The sequence below is a fragment of the Gastrolobium bilobum genome, unplaced genomic scaffold, assembly GCF_033153095.1.
Source record: "Gastrolobium bilobum isolate Gb01-03AN ecotype WA unplaced genomic scaffold, APGP_CSIRO_Gbil_v1 utg48165, whole genome shotgun sequence".
Taxonomy (NCBI): Eukaryota; Viridiplantae; Streptophyta; class Magnoliopsida; order Fabales; family Fabaceae; genus Gastrolobium; species Gastrolobium bilobum.
This window is the reverse complement of record NW_026896449.1, coordinates 188,918-203,036: the sequence shown is the minus strand read 5'-3', so window position 1 is coordinate 203,036 and position 14,119 is coordinate 188,918. Positions and strand designations below refer to the sequence as shown.

Here is a 14,119-nt window from a genome sequence, read left to right as displayed (position 1 = left end):
TATATAGTGAAGGATAGTTTTGATATTATGTTTCATAATTAAGAAACTAAGGCTTTGTTTGGAAGTTGATTTTAGGAGAGAAAGGAAAGAAATGAAGAGATTTTAATAATTCTTTCCCTTGCTTGTGAGTTTAAAAAAGTGAGGAGATTTGGATACCAAAAAAAAAAGTGAGGAGAAAGAATTGGAGATTTTCAATAAATCCTCCAAAATCCTTATTGTTCTTAAAATTAAAGTTCCTAGAAGTTGAGGGGTTTGAAAGGAGAAATATTTGAAATTACTTATTTATTATTAACATCAAAATGTCAAAACTACATAAGTGTGTATTACTTTTTAAATATGACACTACTAGAAAAATTTCAAATACCGATAGAATTTATCTACAGAGAATATTCTGTCGAAAATAGTGATGGAATATTTGACGAAAATCATATTTCATAAAAAATAGAGACAATTTTTTTCATTGAAATTAAAGACAAAATTAGAGACGGAACAAGAGTCGGTCACAATCACTTACAGTAATTTTTTACGGAAATAAAATTTCATCAAAACTCTTGACAGAATCTAAATTTCATCGAAACTTTTACGTCAAACTTTTCAACGAAAAATATTTCCGTCAAAATTTTTTACCAAACATATTTCCGTTGAAAATTTTCAAAGGAACACATTTTCATAAAAAATTCTGTCAAAATTCTTGACGGAATCTAAATTCCGTCGAAAGTTTCAAAGAAAATATTTTCGTCAAAATTTTTAACGAAACACATTTCTATCGAAAATTTTCAACTAAAAATATTTTCGTCAATATTTTTGACGAAAGAAAATACTGACAAATTTTTTACGAAATTTAAATTTCGTCAAAACTTTCAAAGTAAACATTTCCGTCCAAATTTTTGACGAAAATATTTTTAGTCAAAAATTTCAACGGGGCACATTTACAACGAAAAATTTTGACGAAAAATGTTTTGGTAAAAGAATTTGCAAAAAAAGTTTCTTCACAATTCTTGACGGAATCTAAATTCCTACCAAAGTTTGGACAAAAATATTTCCGTCAAAATTTTCGACGGACCACATTTCCATAAACAAATTTGACAGAAAGCATTTTCGTAAAAAGTTTTGACGAAAAACATTTTTGTCAGAAATTTTGAAGGAATTTTTTTCTGTCGAAAAAAATTAAGAAATCATTTTCGTTAAAACTTTTGACGGTAACTAAATTTTGTCAAAAAATTTGACAGAATTATGTTCTGTTGAAATTTTTGATGCAAATTTATTTCAGTCAAAATTTCGATGGATAAAATTTTTTTTTGCCCTTCAATGAAAATATTTCGTCGAAGTATTTTCCGTTGTTTGAAACCTAAATATTTCATCGAAAATATGATCTTTTTTTGTAGTGGGAAAAATTTTAATTTACTTTTATTTGTAAATTAAAAGTATAATCTTTTTTGTAGTGGGAAAATATGATCTTTTTGATGCAAATTAATTTTTAAAAAAAGGATAAAATGATAAAAATATCTCACTAACCTTATATTTTTCTCCCTTATCATTTTTTTAACTCTCAAATAATGAAAGGCTTTTATTTCCCTTCCCTTCCTTCCCCTCCATTTCCCTTGGATTCATTTACTTGTCCTTCCTTTCAAACTCTCAAACAAAGCCTAAGAATTCTATTCTAAATGTTTACCAAAAAAAAAAAAAATTCTATTCTACCTGAATTTTTCGTAGTTAAGGATAATTTTTTTCATACTACAAGCTTAAGGTTTTTAAACTGAAAATATAAACCTGTAATTAAAACTTTTAAAAATTATACACTTAAATCTTATTTTATTTACTAAAAAATCAATATATATATATATATATATATATGTGTGTGATTAGTATTTTTCATATTATAGAAGATAATTTTATTTCCTACACACATATAAAAGTGTGTGGGACCCATATTTTCTTTTTCTTTCTCTTTTATTCACATAGCCCCACACGGGTCCCACATATTCTTATGTGTGTATAGAAGATAAAATTATCTCTTATAACACAAAAATATTAATCCCTATATAGATATATGAAAAAAGTTATATTTACGAACTTTTTATTTACAAACTATACTATGTACTAAGGGTAGTGCATTCCAACTCACAGTGTACTACCCGTAGTACATAATATAATTTATAAGAGTTTGTAAAAAAAAATTATAAAGATACCCTTCCTTAGATATATATGGGTCATCATCATTTTAAACCGGTGTAACCAGTGTTTTAAAAACCTGCTTGGACCAGCCGGGTCAACCCGGTTTTTGGTGACCCAGTTGTTTCCCAGGTCTGAGTGGTCATTTGGACCAGTTGACCCGACCGAGACTTGGTGACTCGGGTTAGACAGGTTGACCCTCTCTATTTTTTTTTGGTAAAACTTTTTTTTGTTGTTGTTGAGAACTCTTGAATTAAATCATGCTCATATTTTGTGGTAAATAAGATTAAAAAGTAATGTGAAAATAAGCAGGTATTTTTGATTAGTGCAGTTCGTTTATGTAATTTAGATGCATCTTATAATGATCTCAAGAAGTTAAGTGAGGATAAACACTGATGGTCTTATCTCAACGATGAACACTTTCTCCTTAGTGTATATTTCATGTCTACCGTTTGTTATCATAATTTAGTTTATCTGTGTTATGTTAAGACACAATAGGTGTGTTTAGCTTACCTTGCAATTTTAATCCAATGTTAGGATATGGTTTAGTGCTAGAAGACTAGGAGTAGGGGTGTAAATAGGCTAGGCTAGGCTTTGTATTAAATAGGCTAGGCATGTGCAAAAAAAAAAAAAAAAAAGGGTCTGGCCTGAGTAGTTAGCCTGTGTAGGCCCCAAATTACAAGTCCGGTCTGACCTATATTTAAAAAATAAAAGCCTTGGCCTAGGCCTGTTAGCCTGTTTAAGCCTATTAAACATTCAACAATTAAAAGAATAACTTTATTAATCAAAATTATTAAAATAATAATTTTATTAATTTCATTTAAAAAAATATTATATAAGCCGACCTGTAAGCTTATAAGCCCGATATGTACAAAAAAAACATATAGCATGTTTTCTAAATAGGTTTTTTTAAAAGCCTGGGTCTGTTCTATTTTACTATTTATAATAGGCCAAATCTGACCTAATATATGCTAGGCCGTAGGCCCATGTAGGCCCGCCTAGCTCATTCACACCCCTACCTAGGAGCATATAATATTTGCTATCATTGAGAACCAATTTATTTTTCGAAGCTCTTTGATAGTTTTCTTATGTGAGTTTTTAATATAAGTAATATGTTTATATTTTTTTAATATGTGAACAGTAAATCTGATTGAACCTAGTTGAACCATTGACCCAGTACCTCGACCGAGTCGATAATCGGTTAGAGTTTTAAAACACTGGGTGTAACTTACACTCTGAATCTTGATCGTTTATCCTATTTATATCTGATGGTTCTGATTTATTGCAAATTTGAACCGTTAGATACAAGCAAATCAAGATTTGGTCACCTTCGTCGTTTCTCAAGTTGCTTAAGATAACTTTATATCCGGCTATTAAATCATAACTGTAAAAGATGGATCAATAGTGTTAAAGGAAGAGAGAGAAAAAGGGATCATAATCATTCAAAGGTGAATCAATTAATATAAGAAAATAAATAAACAAAACGACGTAGGTTTTGGGTGGACGGAGATAAACGTATCTCAAACTGTTTGAAAAACATTTTTCTCATATATATATATATATGTATGTGTGTGGGTGGAGGATCCGTTTACAAATTTTTTTATAAATTTTTACAAATTACACTATGTACTCCGGGAAGTACATAGTGTACTTCCCGGAGTACATGGTGTAGTTTGTAAATATAACTCTCCTTATATATATATATGAAAAAATATTTGTACAGCCACTTTAGATAAAGTTATCTACAGCTATCCCAAAAATTACGTCGTTTTGATTAATGTAATTTTAGGTGAATTAATGAAGGGTGTTTAAGTAAAATGCATACGATAAAAAAATGAACAAAATTATGGAAACACCCTCCATTAATTCACCTAAAATTACAAAAACACCATTCATTAATCAAAACGATGTAGTTTTCAGGTAGCTGTAGATAACCTATATATATACTGTTATATATAAAAGAAAAAAAAGAATATACTATTACTAAGATAAAACTATTGAAACAAAATATCCAATTAAACTAACATTTCTTGAAATAGCAATGGATTCTTTAATGTCTAGTTTTAACATGAAAGTTTTTCATGTTAAAACATTTCGGTCCATAATTTTTAGTGATAATAATTTCCTCTTCTCAAATCCTTTGAGCTTCATCCTTAAACTGGTGCCCTGGACGCACCACACGAACTAGAATCTTCGCTGGACAGTACATGCTTGAAGTTAAACTTGCAACTTGCAAGGTAGACAGATCTGGATTTGGAACAGTAGATGTAGGTTGTTTGGGGCTTGGGCGAGTAGATCACCTGTTATAGCTATGGGTCATCTTAATTGCATACCATTAATTTATCACTAATTAAAATTTAATCTACTTTTAAACATATTAACAAATAAGTAGTTATCATTTTTTTAAAGATATTTTCCTTTTATTTCTTATTATGTTTATGTTTATCATAACAATATACAATTTTGAAATTATATACCAGGATAATTTTAATAAAAAAAAATTAAAAAATTATAATAGCTTTTGTGCTAAAAAGTTATATAATCAATTAATCACCGTATAATTTTTGTTACTTTGTTTTTTGAACTCTACTTTTTACCTTTAACTCAAAAGCAATTTTCAGTTAAGAAAAAGCTGCGTCAAACAATTTGGAAGTATTATTTTACTTCTTATAAGATAAAAAAGTGATACTAACTTAATTTTTTTTAGAAAAAAGTTTCTAATTTAATTTTTTTTACGAAAAATATTAATTTAATTCTTTAATCATAAAAACTTAATATGAATTTAATCATTTAATAGTAAAATATAACACCAAATTACCATGATTCCTTTGTAAGTTATACTCTTAATCTTAGTCATTGATTCAACCTACATTTAGTGACTTTATATGCAAGTAATATATTGATTAAAATTTGATGTAAGAGTTGTACGAATGTTGTAACACCCTATAGTACTCCGGTATGTTATCATTATGTATGATATTAAGTACAGTTACAATTACAACAGTTCAATTAGATATACGTCTAAACTTTTATTTTTAAATGTTGTACGTTCAATTTACGACAATTACCGTATTCAATTAAACCAAAATTGTAATTGTAACACATTGACTTTGCAGAATAATTAAATCTAGTTTAGACATGTCATACTGGTCTCATTAGACATTATTATAGGGTTCCCATACACCCTCATTGCCTTTTTTTTTTTTTTTTTTTTTAGCAAACTGGACAGCTCGTTGAAGTGAGCTCCTTAGCGAGCAATTCACTTCAGCTAGCTCCATTTCTCGCTAAAGCGAGTACTACAATGAGCAAATTGATTCCTCGGACGGTAGCTACTGCCCAGGTGCTCTGTTTCTTCGCAGCTTCTCTTGTTGAAGTGAGGGCACCAACAAGCTTGCTCGCTGAAGCGAGCACTTGAGTGAGAAATCCCCTGCTTTGAATCAGCTTTTGTCTCACTTTTAATTAGCTCGCTGGTTTCCTCGCTAAAGTGAGCGCGCCAACAACATAGCCAAAATTTTAACATGCTCCATTTGTTTCATGACTCTTTTCTCACATAATTGGCACACCACTTTGGTACCTAATAAACATGGAAAGGCAGCCACATGGCCAACAAACATAGGTGCATTTACATCCAATCCATTTAATCAATTCATCAATTTCTTACTCCACAAGCTATCATTCTTATCTTTGGTTATTTTACAAGTTATGCATCTTTAACTTAACCTTCTTGACACTATCAATTCATGCATATTTCATACACTTTGCCAATAAGGCACATAAGCAATAGACCTCAAAACATATACAATAGGCATAAATACCTTTCCATCACATAATGGCATACATAATCATAATGTTCAATTACAATATAATTCCTTGGACTTAGCATTGCCAAAACACATGATCATAACCTTTGAGCTTCACACACATCATGGTGAACACAAGGAACAATGGTCTAAATCCTCAAAAGAATAATACATCACCATATCTAAAATGTGCAAAAATATAACAGTAATCCATATCAAAACATATAAGGACTAAGCAATCTATTGTAGTCTACTGCTAATTGATGATCCTGAACCATCAGTACCTGAAAGAGGATCCCCAAAATACGGGTTGAGATAAACACCTCAGTACACTAGAGGTCATTGGAAGCCTATACAGTAGCTTTGCTATGTGCATATATACATGGATATGATCAATTTACACCGGTGTAAGAATAATAAGTCTTATATTACATTTTAATAGTTGATTTCTGTGCATCCAACAATTGATATTTATTGAGAATTCATAATTAATTAATAAGTGAAATCCAATAAATCTTAATCGTTAAATGCATGAAAATCAATTGTTAAGACTTGAATTAAGATTTATTATTCTTACACCAGTGTAAGATGATCCCGTCTCATATATATATATGTGTGTATTTTCTTTATGAATCATATAGCAGAGCAATTACTATGAGAACAGCCAATCAAAGCAAAATTTTAGATTACAAAAGAGTGTGAAAGGTAGTTTTATAACTTATTGAGAATCTAAGAAATCCGGACACACAATTTTTTTCAAATATGGCATGTCGGACACGCTCCGACATTTCGGACACGTGGTCAACGTTCGGACACGTTTTTTTTTTAGTCTTAATTTTATTTTATTAACTAAAAATAAAAAAATATTTATAAATCAATTTTTTCTATTAAGAAATTGGACATGAAAAATTAACAAGGTACGAAAAATTATTATTTTTTATATTTATGTTATGAAATTTGAATATTTGATTGGTTATATGACTAATTATGAACTGTTATATGTATTAAATATAAATTATATTATATATAATAAAAATTTTATTTAATATCAAAACGTGTCGAAATATATCATTTTTTAGAATTAATGTGTCGGCGTGTCGTGTCGTGTCGTGTCGTATCCCGTGTCCCGTGTCCCGTGTCAGTGTCCGTGCATCATAGTTGAGAATTATATCTCACCCATGTTATGAGACCCATTTCAGGTCAGAAGCAGAGGTGGCAAGCCGCCTAGCTCATGGAAGAGCTCTTCATGGATGATGCATTTTTTGCCCGTGTTTTGTTTGTGTAATTGCCCCATTTGTATTTTCAGAATTTTATGAATCTGGTAATTAGAGTGCAGGAAACGTTGTTTTGGATTCTTTGTTTTTGAATGAATATATATATAGATAAGTTCACCTTCGTAGCTTTTAGTGTAATTATTTCCACTAATTAGGATTTTATAATATCAACCCATGACACGACGTGATAATAATTCATATCATTATTTTAAAAGAAATATTAGTCTCGTGTTATAGAAGATTAATATTTTATGCCATAGACAAAATATGTGGAGCTCAGTACTCTTTTAATAAATAAATAAATGGACCGTTCATATTTTATATCTATAATATAAGATAACTAATCTCCTAACGAGACTAATATTTCTCTTATTTTAAACTCGGACACAACTCATTTGACGACATGAGTTTTAGAGATATCATGTTATGGAGTATGGGTGTTTGGTGGGAGGGAAAAATAAATTTTCCCAGGAAAGTGGGGTGGGGTAAATAAATTGGTCATGTTTGGTAGGCTGAGAGTGAAAAAGGGATGAAGAAATTTTTTTTGCTGGTTTTATGTTTTACACATGATTTGTGAACAAAATTTGCCAACAAAGGTGTGGTAAAAAAAATTATCTAGGTGGGAACTTCAATCCAATTTTATGAGACAAAAATGCCCATGCGCCCTAGATTATGAGTGGGTGGTAGATGTTTCAAATCTCTCCCATATGAAAAACATAACTTAATTTGTCCTTTTATTATTGTTTTTTCTTGACCTGTGTTCTAACCTTTTACAGTGTTGAGGACGACGCCTGCAGTAACATATTCCAGCTACAAAGGATACTTACTTGTTCTCAGGTAGGAAGTCTCTTTTCTGGTGCATTATTAGTCTCTCTCTCGGCTGCATCCTTCTTCCGCTTGGTGTGGTTTCGCTATTTTAATGTCGTTGTATTTGTTCCTTCCTTTGTGTGTGAGAACACACAAGATCCGTCTCGGAATGCCTTGCTGTTTCTGTTGTGAATTTGCCATGAGTGACCATTAAGGCTGCCGATTGAGGCATGCATGACCTCCAACCACGGTTGATGTGTGAAGACGACTCTGTTCGTCCGAAGAAAAATAGTTGTTATATTTTAATTTCGCAATAGGGTTCACATGTTTATGTTAATTAACTCATTTTGCTTCTGCTTTTACAGTGTCAATTGATTGATTTATTTTTTTATTTTTATTTTTTAGAAATATTTCATCGGTTACGATTAGTCTGATTCGGGGCGGATCCAGGATTAAGGCTTTAAACCCCTCCCAAAGGTGGTTCTGGGGAGATTCGAACACATGCCCTCACCCCCCACCTGCTTAGCTCCTATGCGCCAACTGAACTACCTCACCCCCACCTGCTTAGCTCCTATGCGCCAACTGAGCTACCACCATTTGGTATTGATTGATTTATTTTGATGTGTTCGTTTGTTGAGGAACATGGAGAGATAGAGAGAGAAGGAAGACAGGCAAAATAAAGTTTTTATGACAAACAGTTTCAATTTATAAAATTCGGGGTAATTTGATCATTTTATAATTTATTTATTTTTCCTTAATATTTTACCTTCATCCAAACATAACATCAATAAAATTCACACAATTTTCCCTTTAAAATTTTGGCTAACCAAACATATTTTCGTAACTTATCCTGCAAAAAATAGTTCCCACCATAATAGTGTCAAAAACAATTTGTCGTAAACAAAAAAAATTTCATCTACCAAACACCTAGGGGGTGTTTGGTACAGGAGAAATTTTTTTTTATTGGGAACAAAAATTTTCAGGAAAAAAAGTGAGCAAATTTTTTTACGGGAAAAGTTGTGAAAAGATGTTTGGCAGACCAATTTTTTTTCCAGGAAACTTGGATTAATTTTAGTAACTATGTTTGGTTGATTATAAAAAAATGATGGGAATCTTAACCAAAATTACCAAACTACCCATAAAGTTAAATATTGTTGAATTTCTGTATGGAGGAGGAAGGCATGAATATCTTTTTTTTATCCTGAAATTGTTGCAATGGAAATTGCTACATGAAGTGTGTAAGTTAAACATACAGAACAATCTTAAGTTTGTGGTACTTTTTTTAAGTATAAAATAATTACAGGATTAGTTCTTATGAGAAGTTTTATGTATTAATTTTCCTGTTATCGTTACTGGTTGTGAGGAAGGTACAACACGCATATGGTATTCAACTACTTACATATAATTTTAGTTAGACAAAGTACTGAGTTGTGAGCTTCATCTTTATGGTTAATCCATTTTGGCATATTACTCTTGCTTTTTTCACCCATTGTTATCTCTCTTATTGGAACTTGACATACTTGGCAGATTAATTTTCATTGTTTTGTTGTGGTTCAATCAACTTGCAGACTTGATAACACCTTGAATTGTGGTCTTCGTAGAGGATTGGTTGGATATTTTAAGGGTTCACGTTCATTCGATATCTTTTGTAGCTCGTGCATGGAGGTGTGAATTGTGGTCTTCATGGAGGATTGGCTGGAGGGTGTTTTTGTCTCACAAAAATGTTTCCATTTTCCCCCGCGTCGCCAATTTCTTTTTCCATGTTTTCAATGGCAAACTTCCACAATGTAAAATGGTGGAAAAGAAGTTGACAGCAAAATTCATTTCCAACCTTCACTTTATTTTCCCCCTACCAAACATGGCAAATGCATTTTCCCTACCACACTTTCCACGGCAAATTTTTTTTTACCACTTACCAAACACCCCCTAAAGTAATGAAACCTGCTGATGCGATTATTTAACCTGTTACCAGCATAGGTGGGCGCAAGAAGTGACGCTAAGATTTTTTGTTTAAGTCTTGAGTCCCTTAGCTGGTGGATTAAAATTAGAAGTTAAAAAATATTTCAAAAAATTATTTACGTTTGAATAAATTTATTTTATATTTTAAAATAAATTATAATTAAAATATTTTTAAAAATAGCTTTAAAAAAATTGTTCCCTCTCAAAATAAAATACGAATATTGGAATAAAAATATTCAAAATTAAATCAGATAAAAAAGAAATATATTTCAATTGAAGTATATAAGCATAAATGAATGAGTTGTTAAAAATTAGTTCATATCATACAAATTAAATTTAACCTGTGCATCAAATTGATGTGAATACAAATTATTTATGTGAATACAAAATAAAAGGATAATATTAAAAATTATAAAAACTTATATAACAACACATTTTTGGTCAATGGTAGCGGGTTTCAGTAACCAGGTTACGATACAAGCACATTAGAATTCCCCAAATAAATAAATAGAAAATAGTGAATTATTGTTTGGTAAGAAATAAATAATAAGATAGAGAGGGTCTTCAAAATCATGCGGGGATTACCCACCAAACTCTTAGGTCAGGGTACATGGTTGTTGAATATAGATTTATACATTGAAATGTTTTGAGGCATATCAGTCAAGCACGTGAAACGTTCAGCTACCCTCCAATCTCCTCCCTCAGCCACCCTTACATACATATAAAATCCTCTCTTCTCATAACAAGTTTGCAAGTCATATCTTCTACTAGTAAAGTACTCTTTCAGTTCAATTTGAAGTACTTTGCTATCCAAATACATTTGCTAATTAAAAGCTTAATTTTGAGAGAAGAAGCAAAGATGGTGAGCGTAGCTGAGATCCGAAAGGCTCAAAGGGCAGAAGGTCCAGCTAACATCCTTGCCATTGGCACTGCAAATCCACCAAACTGTGTTGAACAGAGCACCTATCCCGATTTCTACTTCAGAATCACTAACAGTGAGCACAAAACCGAGCTCAAAGAGAAATTCCAGCGCATGTGTAAGCAATCTTTTATCTTTCCATTTTATTTTTCTCTGTTAATTTAATTCTCCGGTGTTTTTTTTCTCTCTTCCTTTTTTTATATGAAATGGACTAGCTAATGTTTTTCTTTTGGGGTTATGAAATCAATATTTACAAGAAATCCTGGAGAAGAATCTGCATAAATTAGCATAGATTGAATTGGTTATGATTTTATATAAAATTAGACTACAATTTAATAAGCATATTAATCTCGTAATTTATGCCTTCTTAAATAATGACGCAGGTTGTTCTTGATTTGTATTTGATCGATTTTGATGTTGTCTTAAAATTACGGTATTAATGTCATTTCTTTCAAACTTTATTACTAATTTCAGGTGACAAGTCTATGATCAAGAGGAGATACATGTACTTAACAGAAGAGATCTTAAAGGAGAACCCAAACGTTTGTGCTTATATGGCACCTTCTTTGGATGCAAGGCAAGACATGGTGGTGGTAGAGGTACCAAGACTAGGAAAAGAGGCTGCAACCAAGGCCATAAAAGAATGGGGTCAGCCAAAGTCCAAGATTACCCACTTAGTGGTTTGCACAACAAGTGGTGTAGACATGCCAGGTGCTGATTACCAACTCACTAAACTTTTAGGACTTCGCCCATATGTGAAGAGATACATGATGTACCAACAAGGATGCTTTGCTGGTGGCACTGTGCTTCGTTTGGCCAAAGACTTGGCTGAGAACAACAAAGGTGCTCGTGTTCTTGTTGTTTGCTCTGAGGTTACTGCTGTCACATTCCGTGGCCCAAGTGATACTCACCTTGACAGCCTAGTTGGTCAAGCTTTGTTTGGGGATGGAGCAGCTGCTATCATTGTTGGTTCTGACCCAATTCCTGAAATTGAGAAACCTTTGTTTGAGTTAGTTTGGACTGCACAAACAATTGCTCCAGACAGTGAGGGAGCCATTGATGGTCACCTTCGTGAAGTTGGGCTAACATTTCATCTACTTAAAGATGTTCCTGGGATTGTCTCAAAGAACATTGATAAGGCTTTGGTTGAGGCCTTCCAACCATTGAACATATCTGATTATAACTCTATCTTTTGGATTGCACATCCAGGTGGACCTGCAATTTTAGACCAAGTTGAGCAAAAGTTGGGCCTGAAACCAGAAAAGATGAGGGCCACAAGAGAGGTGCTTAGTGAATATGGTAACATGTCAAGTGCATGCGTTCTGTTCATTTTGGATGAAATGAGGAAGAAATCCGTTAAAGATGGACTTAAAACTACAGGTGAAGGGCTTGAATGGGGCGTGCTCTTTGGCTTTGGACCTGGACTTACTATTGAAACTGTTGTTCTGCGCAGTGTGGCTATCTAAAATGCCTAATTATTTTATTAAATTACTATGTGTATTACTTTCCAAACCCGCTTGACGTTGTAGCCCCCTCCCAAAAGAACTCGTCTTGATTTTGTTTATGTACTTTCATATTAAAATAATACATGGCCAATAGCTTTATAGCCTATGCCACTCTTTTTATTTGAGCTATGTATCGAAAAAATTTGTAACATATAAATGATGATAAAGATGTTTGTAACTAGTTTCTTTCTTTGTTTTTTTTAGTCATTTATCATTCGATCTAGCTTTCAATATTTTTTATTTGTATTCAATTTAAAATAAATGATTAACGAGAGTATTTTATGTATATATCAATCCATAGAGGTACGTCAAAAAATTATTTTAATGCTTAAACAAAATATAACAAAAATAATTTAGTATTTCGCATCTATTTATTATGTTCTAATAGCTTTAAGAAATTAATATCTAAACTCAACAGTAGTGTTTTGTTATGTAATGTAGCATAACACCATATATTGTGCATTTTATATTGTATATGCAAACCTATACAAAAAGATCATACTCAGATATAAGTTTCTTAGACTTAGATGGGATTGAAGCAGGGCTGTGCATGCGTCAGGTCGGGTCAGATTTTTGTGCCGACTCGACCCAACTTGATTTTTATAGGTCAGATATTTTGACCCGACCCGTTTTAATTTGATCCAAATCAGGTCTGACTTGGTTTGAATTTTTTTGAACTAGTTCAGAATTGGGTCGGATCTGACGTGACTTAGTTTCTGAAGTTTTTCTGACTTGGTTTCTAAAGTGGGTCAAATTTGACCTGACCCGTTTTTGACTTGGTTTCGTCACAAAATTTTGTCAACATTTCTACGTTTCAAACGATGAAAATTTCGTCATAAAATTATTTTTTCGTCGGAATACTTTTTGTTAAAAAGCGACGAAATTTTTTCTCTAATGAAAATTTTTACAAAAATAAATTTTCTATCGAAATTTAGTTTCCGTCAAAAGTTTTGACGAAAATGATTTCCTCCATCAAATGTTTTAAACGAAAAAAGAATTTCGTCAAAAATTGACGTAATGTTTTTCGTTCAAAATTTTTCGACGGTAATTGTTTTGAGGGAAATGTTTCATTCGAAACTTTCGACGAAATTTAGATTATCTAAAGAATTTTGACATAATATTTTTTTCGTCAAAATTTTTTTTCTAAATATTTTTTGACAAAAATGTGTTCCGTTGAAAATTTTGATGGAAATGTTTTTTTATCAAAAAACTTGACGAAAATATTTAGTCGAAAATTTTCGATGGAAATGTGTTTCGCTAAAAATTTTGACGAAATTTTTTTTTTTGTCAAAAAGTTTAACGAAAATATTTCCGTCGAAAACTTTTGCTGAAATTTAAATTCTGTAAAACAATTTGATGAAATTTTTTTCCGTCAAAAAATTTCGATGAAAATGTGTTTCGTCAAATTTTTTGATGAATATGTTTTTTTTTTTGAAATATTTTGACGAAATTTAGATTCCGTAAAAAAATTTGACAAAAAAGAATTCCCGTCAAGTTTTTTTACCGAAATATTTTTATTCATAAATTTTGATGAAAATATTTTTTTTCGATAAATTTCGATGGAAATATTTTGCGTAAATTTTTTTGATGTAATTGTTTTACGTTAAAACTTTTCTTTTAATGTAATTGTGTTTTTTTCTTTTTTTTTCACATAATGGGTATGGGTCAAGTTTTGGGTCAATG

The 14,119-nt window shown here is 31.4% G+C and overlaps 1 protein-coding gene across 1 annotated transcript; it reads left to right on the top strand.

The window, feature by feature from the left end:
* The first annotated feature begins 10,791 nt into the window (after positions 1-10,791).
* LOC133299810 (chalcone synthase 4) lies at positions 10,792-12,560 on the top strand. The gene is made up of 2 exons (XM_061499297.1): positions 10,792-11,049; positions 11,406-12,560. Exons 1-2 carry the CDS (start codon positions 10,872-10,874, stop codon positions 12,395-12,397), a joined length of 1,170 nt encoding a protein of 389 aa, XP_061355281.1. The 5' UTR covers positions 10,792-10,871; the 3' UTR covers positions 12,398-12,560.
* The last annotated feature ends 1,559 nt before the right edge of the window (positions 12,561-14,119 follow it).